The following is a 24,406-nucleotide window of genomic DNA, read 5'->3' as shown; positions in this document are numbered from 1 at the left end:
ACCTCCACAGATAAACTCATCGACCCCGCGTCCTGAGGCTGGGGACGATGCTCAAGGCCCGGAAGAACAACATCGCGGTCACGTTTCGCCTTTGGCTGATCGTGACAGCTACCGTCTACCCGCGCCGATCCGTAAGGTGCATTTTCAGTCCTTAGTGTTAGCTCGGGGTCAGTAATCCTAACGGACATCAGCCTTCCGACACGTGCGCACGAGAACAGTACTTGGATCACCAAGTCGCATTCCGCGAAACCTGGAAGTTCTGAACACTAATTTCTTATGCGTCGTAGTGGCTATAATAAGCTGTTATGAGTCAGAGAGTAAGACGCCAGTATCTTAGAGAGGAGATCCGGTTACAATCCAGGGCTGGTTATGTGAGTTTTGTAGGCGAAGTGGTATCATGACCCTGTTTCTTCCATTACTCAGCAGTACCCCTGGGCCATTTAACAGACCACACATATTATCGCCGCCGATGCATACAACAGGGTCTGACCAACCAATTGCGTGGTTCTCGTTTGGTGCTCCAGCTACTGAACACGGAGTAACGTTGCATAAAGTGATACGTGTAAACGCGTCAGACGTATACGGGGTATTTGTTTTTCTAAAAACTATCTCTAATTTTAAACTGTGGGCTGATCAAAATATCTCTCGGCACAGTGTTTGTGATATTCTGTTGTCTCTAGAAGTACAGGCCTACTACCAGGCTATCACTTCATACCCGAGGTCTCCCTGTCTTAACTACAGCGCATTTACCCTTCTCTGCGTCCTGATGAGCCATAGGTAACAGTCAGTAGAGCGGGGGGGGGGGGGGGTGTAACCAGCTGTTTTAACAAGGGAACGACGTTTCGTCAGCCATTTTATCTCCCGGTGTTATGCGCCTAATCTATCAGCTTCTGTAAACTGTGAATGCAATTACCGGCGATATCCAGTGAATCATTTATACGCCATGCGATATCTACTGTCGTCAAATCAAGAATGAAAAGATAAACGTGGCATGTTACATGCAGTAAGAGATGAGAAATGAGTACACAATTAATTCCTATCGTCATCTGGGAGCGCTAGACATAGACGATAGGGAGATATTAAACTGGGTCTTAAGAAAAAGTGTGTGAAGGTATTGCCTGGAATCAACTGACTCAGGAAAAGGGTTCCGTTGTAAGACTTCGGGTTCAATAAAAATCTGGCAATTTGTTGATAAGCCGAGCAACGTTTCAGAGACTGCTCAAAAGATTTAATCTCACAGAAGAGACCCAGAGCCATTCGAATTGAAAAGGAGAAAAGACCATTCACATCATTCGTACCGGGAACCGATTCCCCACGTTCAGGCCGTACTCTGCTCAGATTATACGATGCAGGATACGCGCTCTGAATCATGAGTCGTTTGCTTAGGCAACCGAGCTCTACTCCGAGGGAAGACGAAATGTAAATGTCCTTCGGCTTCTTGGGTTAATCAGTTCCGTTCAGAATGTTATATTGCTAAAAACATAATGGCTGTCTTAAAGTAGAACAATGAGTAGTAATGACGAATATATGACGGTCATGCTGTTTGCTGCACTTGGCCTTCGATGTTATATATTGACCGCAACGGGGTAACGGTTGCATTAGGCGTGACCAATATGTGTACTGATACACTTTTATAGAGCACATATTACTAAATACCTGCTTTTCCTTTTCTTAAAAATAGACCGTTATTTTGTTACTGTACGAAATTATACCTTTTTGTGGATCCTGGGTGTTCATTTTAGTATTTAGAAAATGTATGATACTTGACTCTCCCTAGACCGTTGATTAAAAATACATAAATTCACACCCTATTTCCTTAAAATCAATTTTAATATTATTCTCCCATGCACACTTAAGTATTCCAAATGATCTCTTCCCTTTAGGATTTTATGTGAATTTAGGCTTTAAATTCGTCCATATGTGTCACCGTCCATCTTATCCCACTTCATTAAACCACTGAAGGAATTCAGTTAAAGAGTGAAAAATACAAATAGTTCATTAATGTAGGCCAGTGGAATGTATGGACCAAAATAAGAGCATCTCTTAAATTAATATTAGAATAAAGTATAATATTTTTATCTCACTATAAAATAATATGAAACCTGATATTCTCGATAAATTAAAAGTCTCTCAGCTAATCAAGAAATTCCCCGCCTTTCATGGAACCTGACGGCGCATTGCTGTGTTCATAAGAGCCCGCCACTGTTCCATGTCCTCAGCCAGACGAATCCAGTCGACAACATTAAATCCCATCATTTTAAAAATATCCTTCCACATAGCTACGCCGAAGTATCCAAAGTATCTCTTTGCTTCAGGTTGTTTCTACTAACTTTTAATATTCATTTATTTATGTCGTACCTCCAATCCGTGCTACATGCCTCGCCTATCTCATCATTCTCAATTTAATCACTTCAATAATATTTTGTGAATGACACAAATTATGAAGTTCCCCATAATGCCGATACCTCCAGCTTCCTGCACATCCTCCCACTGAGTTTCATATATTGTCCTCTATACCTTGTTCCCAAACACAGTCAAGCCGTATTCTTCTGCCACTGATGAAGCTTCAGACCCATACAAAATTTGATTCCTCTTGTAGGAGTTCAATTTACATCTCAACAGCTTTTATGATTAATGACTGAAACAAAATTTAACCGAATAATCCGAATTTTAGTACAGTCGGTGTGAATGTTTTGACACTAGATATCACACTAACGGCATAACTTTTCTCTTGTATGACTGTCGTTCGAATTTCTAATGCGTGTGAAAATATTCAATACAGATTTAGGAAACCGTGAACCTGTTTCTGGAAAGAAGTCAAAAACCTTCCTTCAGACACTTTGTTCTTATATTTTTGTGAAAAATCGTCCGAGAGAGAGAGAGAGGAAGCTTGTATCCATATTTGTTACAGTTTACCTACCCTTGGTTGAAGAAACTACAAATATCACAGAGGGAATATAAGCTGTCTTTGCCTTGATCTGGTATCTAGAGCAGTCAGATACAAGTGACTGGAATGAACAGCCTCGCGAGAGGACTTATCTACCACTTGTCAATTGTCTGCCTGTGTTTACTTTTCCTTCGGAGGTGTCTGATTAGCAGAAAGCAGAAGGCCACTACAGATAAGTGGCGAGGAGAGGTACAAAATGTATTCTCTAGCTGACGGCTATCGCGACTGAGACTGTTCGTCCCTCCTAGAAAATGTTGGGATAATACAGTGTCTCTACAACACCGAGTCTCTGAATAAAGGTCAGTCGCCAAATCCTATCGTTGTTATTTCTGGGAACTAAATACAGCCCACAGATACTAACTGCAGGCGAAATTCCGAATTATTGGCCATTAAAGCAACTGGTAATATATTTAATTATGTGATTTAAATATTTATGAACAATTTGGCCTTTATGTGCACTGTGAAATTCAGTCCATATCCAACAAATTCAATCAGTTTTCATCGTCAGGAAGTTACGGCGATGTGCGAAAAAGTAAATGGAACAAATATAGCGCAGAACAAAGGCTGGAAGAACGGATACTATTTTCAACGTGATATCCGGTGCAATCAAATGTGGCCAACATTAACAAACACACAGAAGACGTAGCATAAAAGGTCCTTGAACTCCCGTGCGGTAATGTAACTGCTTACTATTTTGATCCTATCGCACACAGAAATGTTCAGTCACATGAATAGTTACGTGTGTAGTCGGGCCACGATCTAGTCTTCTCAAGATAAGACTGAGTTTAGGAATAGCCTAAGCCTTTCAACTATGAATGTGATTATATGTAAAAAGACACATGCAACGTGTGTTAAGTCTTACTCACTGAAGATTCATTCACCACTACAAAACTCACGAAAAGTGCCTTATTTGTGGCTGTACGTAAGAATTTAATTATTTAATTACTTTATTATTCAAAATATGATCATAAACTCAGGAAGATATTTAGTATCGGAAATAGGATTTTAAAATATGTATTCCTTAAGGTTTTGGTAATATAATTATTTAAAAAAAAACACCTTTATATACAAAGATGATTTGAAAGTTCAGAAATGTAACCGATGCAGAAAGTGTACAGAGAATTTAAAGGATTTTAAAAATTATGGGAACCTTTAGTTCAAACTAAACGTATAAAAAATTGATACTTAAAAAAACAATCTAACTTATAAGTAAAAGTAAATTGTTGATAAACATACAAGAAAATAGCACGTCTTAATAAAATAATATAAAAAACAAAAATTGCATGTTTTCTGAAAATGCCCGAAATGTGTGCTACATTTAAGTATCGGGACATAATTCAACAGTTTCATATTTTATATTTATAGATATTTCTACTGGAAAAGAATCAAAATATGTAAAGATATGTTCACATGGCGTAACAATTCTAATGCATCCTCTAGTATTGCTTCCAAACTTTTCAGTTCGAGAATGAGAACTTCTGATAGTCTCTTATAAACAGAGTAAAACACTAATTTTTGCAACTTCAAGAAGCAAACACGCCAAAAGGGTGGAAATGCACTTTCATCAGTCCATCCGTTGATAACGCTACTGAAAACCATTGTAATGCCAGAGAATTCTTGCAGCAAGCGAAGTGATCGGGAAAGCACGCCTGACATTAGCACTAGCCTTAGGATAACTCGCACGTCATATGGGGTGACAATACCACCGGGCTACGTACGGATACAAGATCAATACCGTTGTTGACACAAGCGCACGCTTTCACTTTTAGAAATGCTTTAAATTTTATAATGGATGCAACACCTGTAGTGTTGTAATAACTTATACAGCGAAAATTATTTCCAGTTCATTGCCGAACACGTAATTTAGAAGTAGGCCTATCTGCAACAAATAAAAAAAATACCAAAGTTTTCCTAACATGCGCCATGTTCCATAGCATTTAACGAACAATTTGTGTCGCCTGCAGTTGAATTTAGCTTCAACAATCCGCATTTCACGTGTCATTTTGACAACGTTTTGGCTTTATATATACAAATATATATACACAGAAATGAGGTTTCTTTGACAGGCCAAGGTATGTGCTATTGCCTTTATATACGACGTTCTAGGTAAATAACGGTACAAGGTAATTCTGTGGCGGGTGAGATAACAGCGACGAAAAGAAGCAATTAGTATTCCATTTTGTGCTTATCATAAAATAGCGCACGATACAAGTACATATTTTGCGGAATATTACAAATATTTCTGTACTCACCAAAAGAACCAGCTTCTTAGATGGCTTTAGAACCTCAAAGAAAAAATCCATTCTCTTCTGTCCGCATTTGGTACGTAGCACTACAGAATGTTTACATAAAATAAATTATCTCCGTTAATAAATATGAGTGTAAATATATTTATATTATTCAAAGACTGCACTGCACTCGAGAGTTAAATTACGTCCGGTCGTGTTCAAGGTTAATGTAATTTAGTTAAACTGTATGTGACTCTGAACTAGGATCCAGAAATAGAGCCTTAAAGTAATTATTCTTATGATGCACGTGTTATTATGAAACTCGAACAACGAGTTTACTGTTACCTTCAAAACTGATTGATATCTCCGGTTTCTACACACTTACTGCAATTTTATACCTCACTATAAATTATTATTGCGCCATTTCGCTTTTCTACAAACAAATGAATCACGACAGTGCGCTGAACGTGAGCTGTTTGGAGTGCGTTCACTATGCTTGTCAAGGTTGTCGATCCACTTACAAGTTCACACGGCCACCCAGAAGACCAACATTGACAAAGAAATAACACTAAATCTATGAAGATGAAAAACTCAACGGAGACACAAAAGATTTCACGTAATATTAAGCATAACATATATAGATTTTAAGTGATGTATGTGGCGAGGGGGTGCTGGCGTGTTTTTGTTTTAATTACGTCTGTAATTGTTCTATTGTTGTTTCGTGTAAGACACCTATTTTTTTCTAGTAAATGATGCCTCGTCCGTTCCAGCTTAGTGTGCCAACAGCTTTCTCACGACCTTCTTTACTTCTCTACATATTTTTGCGTATGAAAATGTTTTGTCGGGTAAATAAACCGAGTGAGGCCTAAAGCGAAGTGGGGGTTGGACTGTATCTATTACAAATGTTTACAGCTCAACGTTATCACAGTATGAACCGCTATATTATTTAAGAAGTTTATAACCTTACCTAAACTTTCGTGATAATTTAAAGCACAAAGCTCATAAACGTCGGTTTCTTTGCGTTATTCGCATTCCTGCTAAAGACATGCCAACACATTATTAAAATAGAAACGCCACATTCCGAGGGCACGCAGTTCCTGAATACGGCAATGAACCCTGGATTCCATGAAAAACGTGGACTTCTTTTGACAAGCTGAGCTACTATTAGCTTGTAAAAAAAGGTATTCTGGTCTGTGAATTTACAAGAAGGAAGACCCTTGGAAATTTCAGGTTCTCACGGCGGCGAGTATGAAGATGGCTGTCTTCTGGGATGATGCGCCGTGTAGACTCGGATAAATTGACAGACGTTTTAGACGTTCATGCTGCCTTCATAATCAGGGCAAGATGTTTGGTTGCCACTTTGCTGAGAGATGTGTTATTGCCTTTTTATGTATGTAATGTTAGTAGCAATTTCACGGTTTGGTTGGGACCCAGGACTTTTCAGTGCTAGCCTAATATAGAAGCAGCACCGGCGATGAAGTGTTTAGCTTACGGGCCTAATACTAAAAGTATTCCTAATCCAGTTCAAGAAGAAGTCGATGCAAGCATTACAGTAAGAAGTTAGGGCATGTATGAACTGAGTAAAGATTTTGGCGCAATTGCCCAAATTTGACCTTTGGCCCTTGTGAGTGGCCGAGGGAATTCCCCCGCTGGTGATTCTAAAAGCAGGAATTCCTCGACCTTTTGTCCAATCACTTCAGAGGGCAGGAACGCGTGTACGTCTTCATGTAAAGTAATTCTTGTCAGTTTTTGACCAGAATTTGAATGGTGTGACAGATATTGATTGAATTTTATGAAAATTCGTCAAGCTTTTTTGGAGTCGTTACAAGTTTTCAATCCGACGGACAGACAAAGCGATTTTTGGGCGTTGCACAGAGTTCGAACACGTCAAAGAATTAACAAGAATTTTTTTAGTATAAAGATAACCTGTCACCTTAACACAAGAGTTTGTACAATTCCAGAACTATCTTACATGTCAAATATTACTCAGATAATGGGAAGAGCCGAATGAATGTTTTGTGTAGGAACTCAAATGTTGTGTTCTGAATACAGACTTTACAGTCTCGGAAAGGAGAATTTATATTCTGTTATCTGTGCATCATACAAAAAGAGATACTTGATGGTATTATTGGCTGTAGATTTTCTTTTAGCGTCCAGCACCATTCTGGAATTCACTGCCTCAGACACTGTTCCAAATCCCAAATTTCATACCTCATCATTTTGCGGGCTGGCACAGTTTTCACAGGTGGGGTGAGGGTGCCAGGGTGTGATTGCCCCAGACACAAACTTTGCTATGTGACATGACGGGTTCCCGGCAGGTGCAACGAGTTTCCCCGTCTCAGGGGTATCCAAAGCAAACAGTACCGTGGAGAACTGCTTCCTTTCCAATGCTTACATTTCTATAGATAGGCAAGCGCAGATTAAAAATTCATAACATATATGTATAAAATACCACTCATATGCAACGAAGTTTATGTCCTTGGCAATATGTTTCAAAAAGTATAATACAACGGCATGATTTCTAATGTGATGATAGCTGCTCAGTCCTATGATATTTTTTTTTTTTTGTAAATAATCCCAAGGTTTTAAAATTGGCCCTCGCCGGCCCTTATCTTATTTTCCACTGGCCCTGTCAAGATTCTGCTTTGACTGAATGATTCCTATGTCTCAAGCCGATTCCACGTGCTCGGCTCAATCATCGCCCTGATGGTGGAAGCAGGAAGGATCTCTGAAACGTTGATAAACGTCTACCAGACTGCATAGCGTCATAACCCAGACGACCGCCATCTTTATATTTCCCGCCGTGAGAACCTAAAATCATGAATTCAGACATGAACCTCATACGGGAGACACAGATACATCCATAAAATGGTTGAGAATGTCTCTTAAAGGATACTAGGCAGAAGACTGTTTAACCTTTTTGAAGAAATTCCCTTTTTTATAGATTTATTGCCGTGCTTTCAAAATCCCGCTCTAGGGTTCTGTTCTGAACCAAATGAATTATCAGCACTCTCAGGTCATATTTCTGCAAGATTTACGTTACTGTTACCCTCTCATCTACGTCTAGGTTTTCCAAAAGTCTCTTTTCTCAGGTATGCATTGTTCATTTCCTTCGTATGTACTACGGGGCTCGGACGTACCATTTTAAAATGGCCCCAAAATGTAATATACAATACCATAGAACGATTTAATTAGAATTCTATCCAGTACACGTAAAAGTGTTTTGAAATTTAACCTGTGTTCTAAATTTCAGCATCCGTTATAGAATTACGTACGTCTTCAGTCATGTTACAATAAATTTAAGGCAGAAGTAACCTGCACTATGCCCCAAAACATTCATCTCAGTGGCAGGGCTTACAGGTTATGAACAACTGGGTCATCGGTTCAGACTTTTATTCCGGGATAACATTTTCTAATCTCGTGGCGGCGAGTTACAGAACGCCAAAGAAGATCTCTTCGGCAACAGGGGTGTGAAAAGGAAGTGGCTGTGCGAACGGCAACGCTTATTACACCTAGCAGCCTCATAAGTTACGAGAGGAAATTGAAATACCCGAAAAACTAATGTCTGTGTTTTTATAAAACCTGTGTTTGTGTATAAAGCATTAACCTTCGTAATAGTAGAGCACACTGGAATTATTCAACATGTGAAGTGTCTGGTTCGTACTTCTGAGTTTGTATCTTACTGCTGGTTACTTAGAATCAGTTTGACGCGTAAAGAAGCAGAGAAATGTAAAAACAATTTTCATCGGAAAACTTGACGGAGCCATTTTGGAGACTTAGGCATAGGAGAAAGTATAATATTAAAATGGGTCTTGAAGGACTAGGATGTGAGGATGGACTGGATTCATCTAGCTCAGGACTGTTTCCAGTGGCGGGCTATGGGAACACAGTAAATAATTTTTGTATTCCATAAAAGGCTGGTAATTTTTTCAGCTACTTAACATCTGTTCTGCCATATTGAGTTGACAAGTAGCGCGGAAATTCGACGCATTCTATAACAGCTTGCGGTTATTCCAGTTCACCTTCAGCTTTCGTGATAAGCATGCCGTAATAATCTTATCAGTCAGTTCTGTAGTCTTGGAAGCAACAGCAGGCTATGGAGTTACTGAAAGGTGCAACTATTAGATAAATTTTATTTCAGTTGTCCGTCAGTCATGTCGTAGTAGTATGTGGCTAAAGGAGTGAACGTCGGGTTCATTGCTAAAGGTCTAACGCGTATACTGAAGTTTCAACGCTACTGGAAAGTTTAATTCCGGAATGCTTGTGGGAAAAACGTGGCTGATGACTGGTAAGTTGGGTGCCCTGGTACTGAAATTAAATTATATATGCCAATTTTATGTCTTTGAAAAACGCTGCCCGTTGGTATATAACACGATGATTAATTTTATTATTATTTTCTTTACGTTTACTTCTAGGACAATGATTTTGCTAGCCTTTAGGAGAATTTCTATATATATTTTTTAAAATTCTGTGTATTTTCACCCAAGTCAACTCATAAGATTATCCAGTAAAGTTTGTTAAAGCCTCACAAGTGCTGCTTTCATTCGTACGATGTACCTTTCATTAGTACTAGATCTGTCATACTGCAAAGTTAATTTTATTTTACGCCAGTGTTGCACAAACTTTTTTCACTGCTACACATACTAATTTGTCAAAGACATATGACGGCCCGCCATAAAATTTTACCGGGTACATTACACATGGCCATAATTATGTATCTATCCACCTATTAATCCTTGTATGAAGGCACAGGAAAACAAAACATGACACATGTTGAATAAAACTGTCGATGATCAGCCACATTATGTGTGTGTGTTTGTTAAGAATTGTAATTACGAAAGGTCATATATTACACTTTTATAATTGTGACGTGCTAATATACAATTTATTATAAAATTCGCGACACACATGAAACCTTGAGGCGGAACACAGGTTACATAACGCTCTTTTATATGACAGTTGCTTACTTTTGTAGAAATATGACGAAGTTAAAATATTTACGAACGACAGTAACTAGTCAATATTATACTAACAAAGAAAATAAGGTCACATTAAACTGGGGCAGTGTTTGCTATCATTCAGGTCAGAATTACCTGTAAACTGTATGCATTCTGAAGTATTATTTTATGTGCTGTTTAGTTTAGGTATATTCTGCTCTAAGGGAAGTCGAGATTTGAGGGTGACGATCTTACAGCGGCGAAGGTCTCGATGTTGTTGTTCTGGGTTTCATCACCATGTGGACTTGTAAGTAGATACCAACGTTTCGCAGAAACATACTGTCTTTATCTTCAGGGCTGAAGTCAGTCCTAGAAGATGGAGACTTTGTTTCTTCGAAACACTGGTAACTACCTACAGATCCACACAGCATCAATACTCAGAATAGCAATATCGACCCGTTTAAGGTCGTTTGAGAGCGGAATGCTGGGAAATATATGAACCCAAGCCGGAGGAAGTAACAGGAGATTCATAACTTGAATGCTTCACCAAATATCATTAGGGTGATCAGACATTTTAGTTTGTGATGGACTGTACATGCATAACAGCAGTGATAAATGCAACAAAATTTTAGTTTTAAACGTAAAGGGAAGACACTGCATTGGAAACTAGATACATATGCAACTATTATGTTAAAATGTATCATCAAGAAATAGGGTGTGTGTATTTATGAAATGGACTTACTTGCCTCAGGATAGGGAATAGTGACGATGTCTTGTGAAAATGGTAACGAACTTTCGAGTTCCATAAAAGGCGGAGAATTTACTGGACAGCTGAGCGAAGAAATACTCTGCGCTGTGGGGTTAGTTAAGACTGTAATTTTATTTCTGTGGCGTGAGATAAGATACCAAAGTTAAACAGCGACATGGTGCGTTAGATTACAGCGTCTAAACTGTGAACGTGTCTAAAGTGAGAGTTTGTGTGTAAGGAAGTCGCACGCACGCACACATCGTGTGGAAGAATGTCGACTGCAATTTCGTAAGAACACGCTCTTTATTGTTTGGTTTAATGATACTATTACACGCAAGTTTGTCGATTTACAAGGCACATGTACACATTCACATTATGAAGTACCTAGTCGCCTGAAAGTGTGTGTGTGTTTCGAGTAAAGAAATAACACTCATGTTTACGATATTATAGAGAAGAATCTTATCAGAAACCGAAAAAATGTGGGCTCAATCGGGTTTGTTTCGTGATCGAGTTTTTAGGAAGGCATTTATTCTGGGCAAATGTTAGACATGTGTCAACGTCGCATTCTGACAGTTAATGACTCTTCTTCGCTTGTTTTGGAAGAAGCCCATTTATTATAAATCGAGCTCTAAATTTGACACAAAAATACTTTTGATGTGCTTATGAATTTAAAAGTTTGGCTTGTGTAAACAAATTAGTTTCAGCACTCCTTTACTTTAGTAATTCTGTAAAGGTTTATGACAACGGTAGAATTGTTATACCTATGTTATGTTGGGCATTGCCAGTATTATCAGTATAGGTATATTAGTTAGAAAACAGTGCATTATTAATTACCGTCTATGCAAGTATTAAATACATCGTTGCTACAGCATTTCAGAAAAACTGTAATATCTTTTGATTTTTTTACATTAAAGCTACTGATATTCATGTGTGTTACGTAAGTTCTAAAGTAAATTCATTCATATTTGAACGAGATTAAAATTTTCTGTTTCGGGTACATTAAGCAATTTACAGATTTTACAGTACTATTCCTTAATCAAACCCAGGAGCTCCAGAATTAAAATTAAGAACGTAGATCTTTTCTACCTCATCAGTGCGCTTGGAAAAATGCTAGATTAGACAATCAGGTAACTGTTGACATAAAAGACAAAACAAGACTCTTCATCACAGTTAAGAAAGTACTCGTTCGTTTATATCAGGCAAAGATAAAAGCATTACGATGGGCTGATGGAAAACACGTAATTGCACGTGACATTTCAATGTGAACGGAGGGAAATCAAGAACACGTGACTTTGTTATGACCTCGAAAACCATAAACAAATCTTTGACCCCTCCTCTAAACAATTCAGATTAGAAGTAAAAAGACCTACTGCTTCTAATACAGCAATACGTGCATGTTCAGCACAATGACTGCATATACGCATTTAATTTGTTCTGTAACAACTGTTTTTGTTTTAAAAATTAACAGGTGTAGAAGCATTAAAGTTTGACGGAACTTAGCATACACTCATCATCTCAAAATATGTGTCATTCTACATCATAACTGAAAAGATTAAGTTATTCGATGTATGTGCATGTGTACGTACAGAAGCTGTTGGAGGCGCTAGTTCCGTGATGACGTCACCTCTCTGAGTCCCCCGGCGTCATGCTGCCCCGGATCTCCCTTCGCCGTAGTTTCCTCTATCTGCTGGGTGTCACGTGCTTCCTCTTCCTAGCCGTAAATGTACACCAGAGGGAGCTTTGGGCCCGCTCGCTGTTGGCGGCAGAGATGGCTCCTCCTCCTCGCAGTGGCGCCGGCAGTAGGGGCGGTGGTGGAGACCAGGCGGCTGATCACATCTTCGCTGGAAGTATCAACCGGCTAGGAGAGGCGGTGGACGAGGAAGAGCCCGGCGTAAAGGAGCAGGAAGACGTCGAGGAAGACCAGGTAACGCCTGTTGGTAGGGCACATGTTGGCTTGGGAGGCTGTGGGAATGGATATAATCCGTACAGAGTGGCTGCTGTAGGCAAGCTGTTCAGTTCTGCCAGAAATATGAACGATCTCGACGTATAAACATTTAAGAAAAACAAAATTTATTCCCTTCATCTTCATTGTTACATTCAGTAATGTCACATACGAATAGAAATGTCCAATCAACAAACAATTATGAAGAAATAACCAGTTGTAGGATTTGAGGTTTTTCAGGCGATGAGTCCGAAGACAGTTTGTCTTCTGGGTTGTAGCGCCGTGTAGTCTGGTAGAAGTTAACAAACGTTTCAGAGGCCCTTGCTACGTCCATCATCAGGGCCATGATGAAAACGTTGGTAAACTTTTACCAGACTACACGGTGCAACAAACCTGAAAACAGCTATCCTAAAATAAGCAGTTGGAAGTTCAAAAATGTGCATATTGAAACTCATGAAGTTACAAAACTCTCTCATGCACATACTCACACATGTATAATGAGGAGGTTGGACAATGGGGCCGATAGCAGCCGCGGTTACACGCAGCCTCACTACGTTGTAATAATATAAAATACGACGTAATGGTTTAAACATATAATAAACAAAGAAGCATACTAGCTCACTGTGTAAGGTATGAAAACACTTAATTTTGAAGAAATTTATGATATCACATAACAGCAGCTTCGATTCACAATATCATTTCGTATCTACAAGGTTGTGATTGACTGGGTATGTAGAACGGGTGGGAAACCCCTTGTGAAGCTCTACGTCAAAGCACGAGATGGAAATGTGATTATAACATTACTGCGAATTTAAATAAAGTGGGTCAATGTGGGTAAAACTGGGTAAGGAACGTGGCTTTGCCGTTACCGATATTGGAATTTGGTTTGTGCTGCCAGAGAGGATTTACTGCTCAGTCCACCTGAATGACCCTCACTCCTGTTGCAGGCAGCGTCTAACCACGGGAAAGTGATAGCCACCAGCGTCAGTAATAACGGAGAAGATGTTCCGCAGGTTGAGGAAGAAGGTCGGCCCTGGTACATGTCTGAGGGCACGCGATGGCCTTTACCAGCCGCGAGAAGTCGCAAATCTGGACGCCGTATAGCTCGGCTGTGGCCTCATGAGGACCCTGGTTCAGATCGCATTACGAACCAACTTATGTTCGTCCCACCTGTCTCGTCAGCAGGCGAGTCAGATGGACACAGGCTCAAGAAGATACTTTTTTACAACGGGCTCGGTTCCTGGGCTCCGCTCAAGGCTGGCAGAGACGTGTTCACGCAGGCCCGGTGCCCTGTGGACACTTGCACAATCACGTCGGACAAGGCGCAAGCAGCTGACGCCGATGCAATTCTGTACAAGGATCACTTCGTGAACCCGAGTCATCCTCGTCCACCGAGACAGGTAAGTTTTTGCACAGGCTAATCCTGCGTATGCTCGGGCTAATGCTGCAAAACTCTTGGGTTCCTCTTGCTCGGTGTGTACAGACTGCTACTCTACCGACACTATATCGGGCAGCTCAAGCACACTGCTCCAATCATCATACAAGCCAAAGCTGCACAGTTTATGCGGCTGAAAAGCGTCGTTAAATAGGACAAGGACCAGTCAGTCGATTATCTGAATTGTATTCATCATGAGTTCGAGGACTCATTTGGGGCTCACTCACTTGGGCGAAGGCCAGCTCCCCCAGTGAGTACGCCATTTTTGGGTGTTCTTCGTGTTTCAGGTGTGGATCCTGTACTTCTTAGAATGTCCGTATCACACGCAGCACGTCAAATTTAACGACGTGTTCAACTGGACGGCAACATACCGCGGGGACAGCGACATCGTGGCGCCCTACGAACGGTGGGCGTACTACGACGAGCGTGTCAAGCAGAACCATAAGCTCGATCTCAACTATGCGGCCAACAAGACGAAAAAGGTGTGGAAGTCCACCACAGACCGTAAATAGGAACAGGGTCCTTGAACGTTAGACGCAAACGATCGTGTGACGACTCTCATAAATCCAGCATTTGACAGGAAAAAAGTGTTAGGTTTACAGCCCCTGTAGTTGCGATGATAAATATTATTCCCAAATATTTGCTTATCGGTTAAGGCTGGATAAGCCTTATGAACTGTTAGTAATTTTTATAGTTTACTCTTGCTGGTAGCATTCATACTATTCATAAATATGGGATTTTCCTTTCTTTCTCATGAATTATGTATTATTCCGACACGGGATCGAATTATTTGGTTGATATTTTATTTATTTACAATACTTTATAAACTCTTGATGTTATATTGATTCGAAATGTATTAAATGATATTTATATAACTTGAATATATAATAAATGGAAAAAACAGTCTTGGTCTGTCAAAAGATTCTTTATCGGGTTTTATTTGTTCGAATTAGGAAAAAAATACATGACCATACTTTGCTGGCCGAAACTCAAACCGAATACCACCTAAAAAGACGTCATGCTATTACCGTTAGGGTACTCTGCTATGCCCGTCCACAAGGACACCAGAAAACTGAATATAAGCCAATTAGTATTAACAGTACTTTAGTAAGTTGTTTCTTGCGTTATTTCGTCGACATTATATTCTAAGATTAAGCAGACAGCGTGATGGATGATAATTATAAAGGGCGACTTTGTAGATACAGCAGAGTCAACAAACGTGTTAACGTCTCATTCAACAACAAATATGCATGAGGAAATTAATGTGGGAAGGTCTGAGCAAACAAACATATTAAAGGAATGGCGCCACTCATCATATTTGTTTATATTTCCATTTGCACTTGTATAGCTTCGTGGCGTCTGTTACTAAACGGTAGCAAATTTTGTGGCAGAGTACTGGATTCCTTTCAGCGAGTAAATAGGTTTGAATTTCTATCATAAAACCACCATTTCTGCTGTAACAGGTTCCAACCCGAAACTAGGGGTAGGTCTAGTGGCTATAATCGTTCAAGTTCACGTTCGCCCTGTCCGTTTACATAATAATGATATCACAACCCATAAGAAAAACATTGGCAGATTTATTGCCGTGAGATCACATCATTATAAACAGCACATTCGCCCCATTCTAGGACAGTTGTCAACAGATATCTTTCTAAAATCTTAACGACACTACATTATGAAACAGGGCTTCAGTAAAGTCTTTACAGATGCGAAAAACGTTTCAGAGGTGCTTGCTGAAACGTCGGTAAACTTCTACCAGATTCTACGGCACAAAATCCTAGAAGACAGGCATCTTCGTAAATATATTTGTTTTAATTACTTTTCTGAATGTGGTAAACTCTGTATCGATAAATATGTTAAGATATTTCATTAACGCAAGTTCAAGTTTGCTTTTGCATAATTTCTCACCTCGCCACCAGGTCATTAACAACAACAACAACAATCGTTTCAGTGTAGGGCGGATTATGTGGTTTTCATATTATTTTCGAGTTTGATTTGCGCCATCGAAATCACAAAAGAAAAATATCGTTGTCATTATTTTGAAGGATTAAGCGTGTCGACCTTAGGAACACCTTTACAGATTCTAGAGTGCGTCAGCCCGTCTATCTCCTGTTTAAAATATCTTTTCATTGCACTTAAATTAGACATTTCCTCTGGTCCATGTTTAACATTTTAAAGCTTAATGGTTTATATATCTAGACTACGCCGACATCTCCGTTTGAATTTTCTGAAACTATCGTAAACATTCAAATAGTAGCACCTGGCTACTTCTTGCAGTTTGTGTTCTTCCAAGTACAAGTATTAGATTAAACCCGGCGCTTAACGTATCATTTATGAAATTTCAGCCCAAACAGAATCCTAAAATTAGGTTCTTTTTGTTTTACTTAAGTCAATCAGTAGTAACGCGCTTAACGTATGTTTTGGAGGTACTCGGTTCGAGTTTCCTTTGCGTTATATCAATCTGTGGTACGTTGCAGGTCGCGTGGTTCGTTTCGAACTGCGGCGCCCGGAACCGTAGGCTACAGTACGCACACGAACTGCAGAAACACATATCTGTGGACATCTATGGAGCCTGCGGCACCAAGAAGTGTCCACGCTCCACGGCGAACAAGTGTTTCGACATGCTTGACCGAGATTACAAGTTCTACCTAGCTTTCGAGAACTCCAACTGTAAGGACTACATCACTGAGAAGTTCTTTGTAAACGGCCTCGGGTGAGTGATACAGCGACTGCAGTGGACTGACTTGGCGCTGTAATAGCCATGTTGCTGGTTCTAATTCCAACTAGGGTATGAATATCTGTTGGGTCTAGAGCTTTATGATTTCATCACCGTTTATCATCTAATTCAACATCTGTGAAACGTATGCTTAGGTATTCAATTGGGCGGACCAAACTCCACACGAGTTTGAAAAATCACACTAACTTGTCGTTCTTCAGTCAATCCTGAGGGAACCCCGAGATCTTCCTGTTGTGTAATATCCAAAATTATCCAAGTAGACCATTGGTACAAATATTTTAGTATGCACTTTGTTTTCAAAAATTGCTGTGTATTATAGTACGCATTTGATATCTACAGAAGGCAAATGACTAAACGTCTGCATAACTTAATTTTTAGGTTGTGCTTAGCTTGGGCAGCTACACTTCGGCTTCTTATCGCGGAGACCCGGGTTTAATTCCGGGTGAATTTAAATAAGATTCCTGTTGGACGAAGTGTCATTGAAGTCAGGATTTTCTTCGACATATTCGCGCCCCCCTCCTCCATTAATGATCATTCCTTTGCTCCACACTTATCTATCATCATCCCAGGTCTGCGATAGCTCTGACCAAACAGCACATTACAGTACCTTCGGTCTTATCTGAGCCGGAACGTGGCTGGTCTCAGAGTAGAGGTAGTTCGGTTTACGCCATCGTCTTCATTGCAGCAAAGAAAAGAAACCGAAAGTTATCCACAAGGAAGATGTTGGGTCTGATAATAATGATATCACTGTTACAGCCGAAACGTCCTGCCGGTGGTGATGGGGGCCCGACCTGAAGATTACGCTCGCGCTGCGCCATATCGCTCGTACATCCATGTGGACGAATTCGAGTCACCCCAAGAGCTCGCAGCGTACTTGCATCGCCTGGACGCAGACGACGATCTTTACAATTCGTACTTTCGGTGGAAGGGTACAGGAGAATTCATCAACACGTACTTTTTCTGCCGCCTGTGTGCTATGCTGCACGACGACTTTCCTATCAAGTCCTATCGGGACGTGAATGACTGGTGGCGTGGGCCGGGCACGTGTACGGGAGGATCGTGGCGGAAAGCGGTCAAGAACTTGCCGTCGGCACCGGCAGGCTAGAGAAATGGGCGTAGCACTGTGGGAATTGTTGCTGGATGAGGCGACTTCTGTGTTCCAAATGCTGAATCCAAGTATTTGGGATTTAAGGCAAGCAAGGTGAGAACCTTTTTGAATTTTAGGTTTTGCCTACATCCCAGGTGTTCCGTGGGAAGGAGTCAACTAGTCTGTTTGCGAAAGAAAGTCCGATTCTGACATGTAGTCTCAATCAATGTGAGAAAATGTTACAATTGTCAGAGACTACCGTATTTTATAATGAAGCTCACCTATTATGACGAAAGCACAACGGTAATGGTTCAAAAATCACTCAGGCCGCATTGTGAACTTGCTGTAATATTGTCTGCATTAGGACCGTCGTTGAAGAATAGGGCTTTAACCGAAAGTACATGCATTCTTATAATTATTTTGTCAAATGTAAGCTTAGTTATGTTCCTTGTTAACTCCCTTTCACCGAAGCCTACTCTGAACATAAGAAAGGCCCTTTTAAGTGGTGTCTATTAATCTAAGCAAATTTACTGGATAATAGTTTTAATAATTAACCTTGAAGCTAACCACCCGCCTCCGTGAAGTGCCGAATTTGACTTTCTTTCCCTTTCGACAAGATGGAAAGATTTAGCCTTGCAGAAACTTTCGAAACGATGTACGAGTTTTACAAAACGCGATATAAAATTGTAAAACTTAAAAAAGAAACGCATAAAAATGCTGTTCGCAGCTAAATCAGTATTAAAATGAAGACCGTGTTTTAACCATAATCATTAAACTTATTATAAACGGAAGAAAAACATAGTACTGAGAAATGTTAATTTTCACGTTAAAATTTCACGATTCTTTGTATCTGGGGTATATGATTTAGCATGCATGCATCTTATTATATCTTAATTATTATGTACCACGTAATCAGTGCATTATAATCAAAATGCAGTAAGACTGAGTCATATTAAATCATATAATTCCAGACACAGCGAATCGTGAAAAGTCAAAATAAAAATGAATTATCCTATTCGTTCTGAAGAACATAAACAAAGCTGTAAAGGAGAAATCAACGCTGTCAGGAAGTATTTTCTTACGAGTTGTTTCGGGAATAACAGAAGTTCCCATTTCTTCGATGGGAAGCAACACATTTCTCTCACGTTGCGTGTAATGTGAGCACTCAGACTGTTTCTTTAGAAGTACAATGTCATAATTATCTTTATAAATTAATATGCCTACTTATTTTATTACACAGTATACAAGAAGGGAGCCAATGAAAAAATGTGGTCAGTTTTGTCACATTACAAAATCTTTCCACTAGCCGCTGAGTTCGATAACCCACTATGAGTCTATATTACTTTCAAAAGGAATTATGTCTTATTTCGTACAGAGCGTATTTTGCATGCAAAATTTAAATTTTGCTATAATATGTACTACATATACGTAAGAATTATAAATATCGAAACTTATATTAAAGTCCTTAATCATCTGTTATGCTAATCAAAAGAAGAATATCCAGTACTATTGAGATAAGGTTTAAACTGTGTATTAAAGTTAAACAGGTGTATTTAAACTATTATCTTATAGTTCTCTGAACATGTTTTATAAGTACTCCCTATCAAACAATTGTTTAGCCACCGGACTGCACGATTCTCTTGGAGTATAACTACATCTGTACTACGTTTAGTAAAAATTAGTCTTGGAATCGTTGAAATGAGAGTGTGATTTTGGAAAACAGGCTGGTGCTAAGACAGTCCACATATGTGGAAGACATTGGTTCGTGTGTTGTGCTAGTTATTTGAACATTTCTTCCTACTGCAATGAACTTGAAGATACGTTGCAATAAGAATAACTGTACTGGTGATACATCAACGCTTCTTTTAACAAAGACTCGTCATTGTAGGTTGAAAACACGAGAAATAGACAATAACAAAATGCAAAAGTGAGATAAAGTGCTAGTGGTAATACCGTCTGTTATTATCATCATCATTACTTGATATTTATTTTGTGCTTGCTAAGAAGGGTTTAAGTCAATAGGAAGTACGCGTGACTGAAGCCCTTCTTGCAGAGCATCGAAAGAACAATTCGTGGTATTGACTCTGTTGTTGAGTTTGTATGGCTGTGTGTATGCGTAAGTCGTCGAAGGAATTTCGAACGTAACAGTGCATAATTCCTAAGAAATAATTTCTCTATAGTAAGCTGCAATGTCATCCAAGTGCAGGCACCGAAGTTCATTTCAGAAAATACCTGTTACATTGTTAGCGATAGTACCTTAACTCTAATATAGCTGCCTTTTCCAGATTTGGTGTAATGTAATACACAGTTTCAAACGGATGCCATGCACAGTAAATATCTGCATGTCAAATAATTCTGTTAGTTAGGAAATTATGGCAACTTTCGTTACATGAGCAGGGATGCGTAATTTATAAGGTGTTGTACATCGGGTTCTTTCTGTGGCGAGGTTGTACGAGTACTTTTATTTTAATTTCCACCATAAATTCTATCTGTGTGTTATACCAATAAGTCCTAAATTGACATTCAGAAACACTGTTTCTGAAATTCCACATTCTTCCAAATGTATCATTCGACAAAGTGTATTTAACGAAACTACAAATATATCTTTAAACTGAAGCAAATAATTTTATAAAACTATCGTGGGAATCACTTCACAACTAAAGCAAATAGTAGACTGCAGAATGATAAAGGTAATATCACATAATTGGTTTGTCAGTCGGAGTGATATCTATTCGCGAAGGAAGGCAGCGTTCAGAGCAGTGTCAGACATCGGTGTTTGTCTTCTGGTTCGTAAAGCCATGTGAGCATGTAGGTATGTAGCAACATTTCGGAGAAACATAAACTCTCCATCTTCAGGACCGGAAAGAGGACCAAACTGTCTCCATTATAGCCTTGAAGATGGAGGCAGTATTTTCCTCCTAAACGGTTGTACCTATCCACGAGTCTACACTGCGATGCAACACAGAAGACCAACATTAACCCTTCCACCGCCGTGAGAACCTCAGGTGTATGCGGTAACTGACCTCACCAATTTGGTACCCCGACTACAGACGTTTCCTATGCAAATTCGTGTTGCTCGCAGCAGGCATCGTATCATGTTACCTGCAGTCCGTTATTTTAGATTTATGATGCTATTACATCTTATATTTTACTGAGGTAATTAGTAGGTCAAGAAAGAAGTTAGAAGTAAAGAATAACTGATCTCGCAAAACACAGTAAAATCAAACCCTAATCAATTTGTAGATTTACTATAACTGCGTCAATCCCCATTGCTGTTTAGTGTTAGTAATTTTGGTGATGCAGGTTTTTAAAAAAAGGCAAGAAAACGGGGTAGGAAAAGTCAGAGGAAATATTCAGCAGAGCAGGTCTGTCCTCCACATATCACACGATCACACGTACACTAGCGTTCACTTGGAGGCCAAGACGTAGAGGCGAATTGTCTCTCTCACGCACACACATACACTAGAAATTAACACAGTTCGTGGGTGAAAGTCCGACCAAGAAATAATTAGACATATATCATCTATAGCGTAACGAAATATATTTGAATAATTACGTAATTCTCTGTGGTCTAGTCCCATATATACAGAGTCAGGAACCACCAATTATGTTAATTTACATTATCAGTAAGATCAAATATGAAACCTGCCTGACTGATAACTTGCTAAGATGTAATCATTTAAGTATTGACAAGGCTGAACGATTCTGAAACGAATATTTGTATTTTACGTGTGATAATGATTTAGGCATGTTTTCTGATCAGATAAGAAAGGCAAGCTGTGACATTGATTGGTGTTTGCTTTCGCTGTGTTTATCATTTACTATGAAGAGTAGTTTTAGGAATATGAATAATTATATTCTTCGCCTTGACTTAAAATTTGCAAGGCACTAAGCAAGCTTAAGCAGTTGTTAAGTCAAACGTTTTCCTGAGTGCAACATAGCGAAGAAGAGGTAACAGATAATTTAACACGAGACTTAATTTGCATTTTACTTCTGTAGTAATACATTCGAAAGTAAGAAATATAAACTCTTAGAGAAAACGTAACATAATATTGTTATGAATGAAAACTAGAATAATTAACAGAATTAGATATTTTGATAAATTAAAATCGAAGCACAAAAAATAAAATTAGTAACGTAACATTCCGTTAACTTCAGTATTTGTTCAGTATATGAAGAATGTCTTTCCTGGAAACAGTTTTATTTATAATTAAGGTTTATTATGATTTTTCTCATGTAAACCCATCTGCTAACGTAACAATATCTCTGGCGTTGAAACAATCTCATATCAGCCACAAAGGGAAAATAATAAAAAAAAGAGCGCAGTAATGCGAATTAGAATTGTGGATATGTTACCTATTGCTATGTTGAAATAATTCTACATTATGGAAATTTTATAAGTAATAAATAAGCTGTCATTAGTAAAGGACAAACCATTTGAAAGTGCTCAAAACTGGTTATTTTTAAACGTGTAATACAAGGACTAAATTAGACCATCTAACTACAAACTTTATAGTTGCCTTCATACCGTTATATGTTAGCGAGGTACGTGATAAATAGTAAGGTCATGAAACAGTCGATTTTGTTAGGAACTTGTGGGTTCAGATGAAGCAAAATGTAGTATGATGTTTATCTTCCATATTATCAAATGTCAACTTTTATTAAACGCAACCCTTATGGCGAAAATGTGCTTCATCACCCAATGTTCAGATTACTCAATAGCTGCACAAGTCCTATAAAATAATGTAACTTTGTAATTTAGAGAAACCATATTATTAAGGTATCCATGCACAAATGGTATATTGCCGTGGTTAATGGGAAATATATCGACATTTCGAACGTTCACCTGTAAGGTGTAAGATATGCAAAGTTTCTGAAAAATGTGGTTATGATGCAACATAGAGCTATTAACTTCATTCCAGTTAATGCCACTATAAAAAGCCAAAATTATATGTTTTCCATGACATTTATAATCAAAGAAAATGCTTGTACCTCATTCCACAAAGAGATAACAGATGTTCCATTAGGCATATAGATTAAAAATACTGGGACTACGAACCGAATGGTACTGACAAATTATATTTAATATTGAAATTGTAATTTCATTTTTCCCCTCAACTCGAAAAGTGCAATTCCTTCAAGAAAACATTAAAATACTTTCCCCATTACAAAAATTTGAATTTTCTGGCAATCATTTCCCTTGGCTATATCTAAATTATTAGTAGTTCCAGGTACACAGGTTGGTGGGAAGACGTCAAAAAACATTCATTTACAGAATGTTTTAATAATATATCTACAGGGAACAGAGCAAGTCATAAAGAGTCTGGTAATCGAATAATAATTAACAGAAGAGGGTGTTATGTTTTTGTGTAAATTGAGGCTGTCGGAACGGCTGTTGATATGAACGTTTATACGAATTGTAATAATGTATAAAGTATAGTTAGACATGTACATTACAGTACTGAAATATTATATAATTATGTGTGTAGCCTAAACCACGATGATTGTTGGAAAAATATACTTGGAGAAACTTGACATTTGGATATAAATCGACAGTTTCATGACTAAATTACACAACATTCTAGTTATAAAATTGAGGTTGTACAAGTGGCCACAAAATTGGTCGTAGTGTAGGATGTAGCGAGTGACATAATCACTCGTGAATGAGCGCGCGTGTGTGATTGTGTGTTTATTATTATTATCATTGTTGTTCCTTTGGCCAATTCGATGACACTTAGCCGCGTGTGTGTGATTTCTGTTGTTGATGTTTACGTAACAGTTTGTGTCACTATTCAGTATTATGATAAAGCCAATGATCTATTATATTTAAGTATATTTTTTATTCTATATGTTCTGAGTTATGAACTCATTTACATTGATTCCTTTGTGGAACTTATAAGGAAATTGGTTTGCTTTATTGTTAAGAAAAGTAATATTCAGTCACATTCTTTATTCCAGATTTGAAAAACTGTTTGGTGCTATTGTTGATTTTATATTTTCAAGTGTAAAAGAAATTTTTTGTAAAGGTCATTGAAATAAAATATTGTTAAAAGTACAGACATGTTAGTATCGTGTATACTGAATTAGGGTAGTGGCTTTGTCACGAAAATGTGATAAGAAGAAGTAGCCTTTAAATGTATATAAACTGTGTCAGTATGTTGTGGAAGTAATAAACTTATTGTCAGTTAACAGCCCTACTCTGTCATTTCCCTCCATTTGTTCCAGTAAGTGGGTACATTGCTACTATGTCATGTCGCGTCCTCAGGTTACAGATAGGGGAAATGGCCTCCAGATATGCAGGGTAGCTGCGACTATATTGCATCGTCAGTCACGTACAGCCAACAG

At 38.7% G+C, this 24,406-nt stretch overlaps 1 protein-coding gene and 1 long non-coding RNA gene across 9 annotated transcripts in view; one reads left to right on the top strand and one right to left on the bottom strand.

Annotated features, from left to right (window-relative positions):
- LOC110832338 (uncharacterized) overlaps window positions 1-5,736 on the bottom strand; it is a 136,384-nt gene extending 130,648 nt beyond the window's left edge. For both annotated transcript variants that reach the window (XR_015537485.1, XR_015537495.1), the window contains exon 1: window positions 5,200-5,736. This is a non-coding gene — a long non-coding RNA (uncharacterized LOC110832338). The remainder of the gene's footprint in view (window positions 1-5,199) is intronic.
- FucTA (glycoprotein 3-alpha-L-fucosyltransferase A) overlaps window positions 1-24,250 on the top strand; it is a 62,525-nt gene extending 38,275 nt beyond the window's left edge. For 4 of the 7 annotated variants that reach the window (XM_022069242.2, XM_087357505.1, XM_022069244.2 and 1 more), the window contains exons 2-6: window positions 12,449-12,784; window positions 13,750-14,202; window positions 14,525-14,719; window positions 16,715-16,950; window positions 17,731-24,250. In XM_022069242.2, the coding sequence (XP_021924934.1) occupies window positions 12,506-12,784; window positions 13,750-14,202; window positions 14,525-14,719; window positions 16,715-16,950; window positions 17,731-18,079 (1,512 nt within the window). In that variant the 5' untranslated portion in view covers window positions 12,449-12,505 and the 3' untranslated portion in view covers window positions 18,080-24,250. Of the gene's footprint in view, window positions 1-3,159; window positions 3,247-9,277; window positions 9,464-11,049; window positions 11,149-12,448; window positions 12,785-13,749; window positions 14,203-14,524; window positions 14,720-16,714; window positions 16,951-17,730 lie in introns of those variants that run through there. The other 3 variants (XM_087357504.1, XM_022069243.2, XM_087357503.1) reach the window with 3 other exon arrangements.
- Window positions 24,251-24,406: the final 156 nt, after the last annotated feature.

The sequence above is a fragment of the Zootermopsis nevadensis genome, unplaced genomic scaffold, assembly GCF_977971745.1.
Source record: "Zootermopsis nevadensis isolate Lab colony 2312 unplaced genomic scaffold, Znev_1.0 Znev_ptg000028l, whole genome shotgun sequence".
In the NCBI taxonomy this organism is placed as follows: domain Eukaryota; kingdom Metazoa; phylum Arthropoda; class Insecta; order Blattodea; family Termopsidae; genus Zootermopsis; species Zootermopsis nevadensis.
The sequence above is the reverse complement of the archived record's forward strand: the minus strand, read 5'-3'. Positions and strand labels throughout refer to the sequence as shown.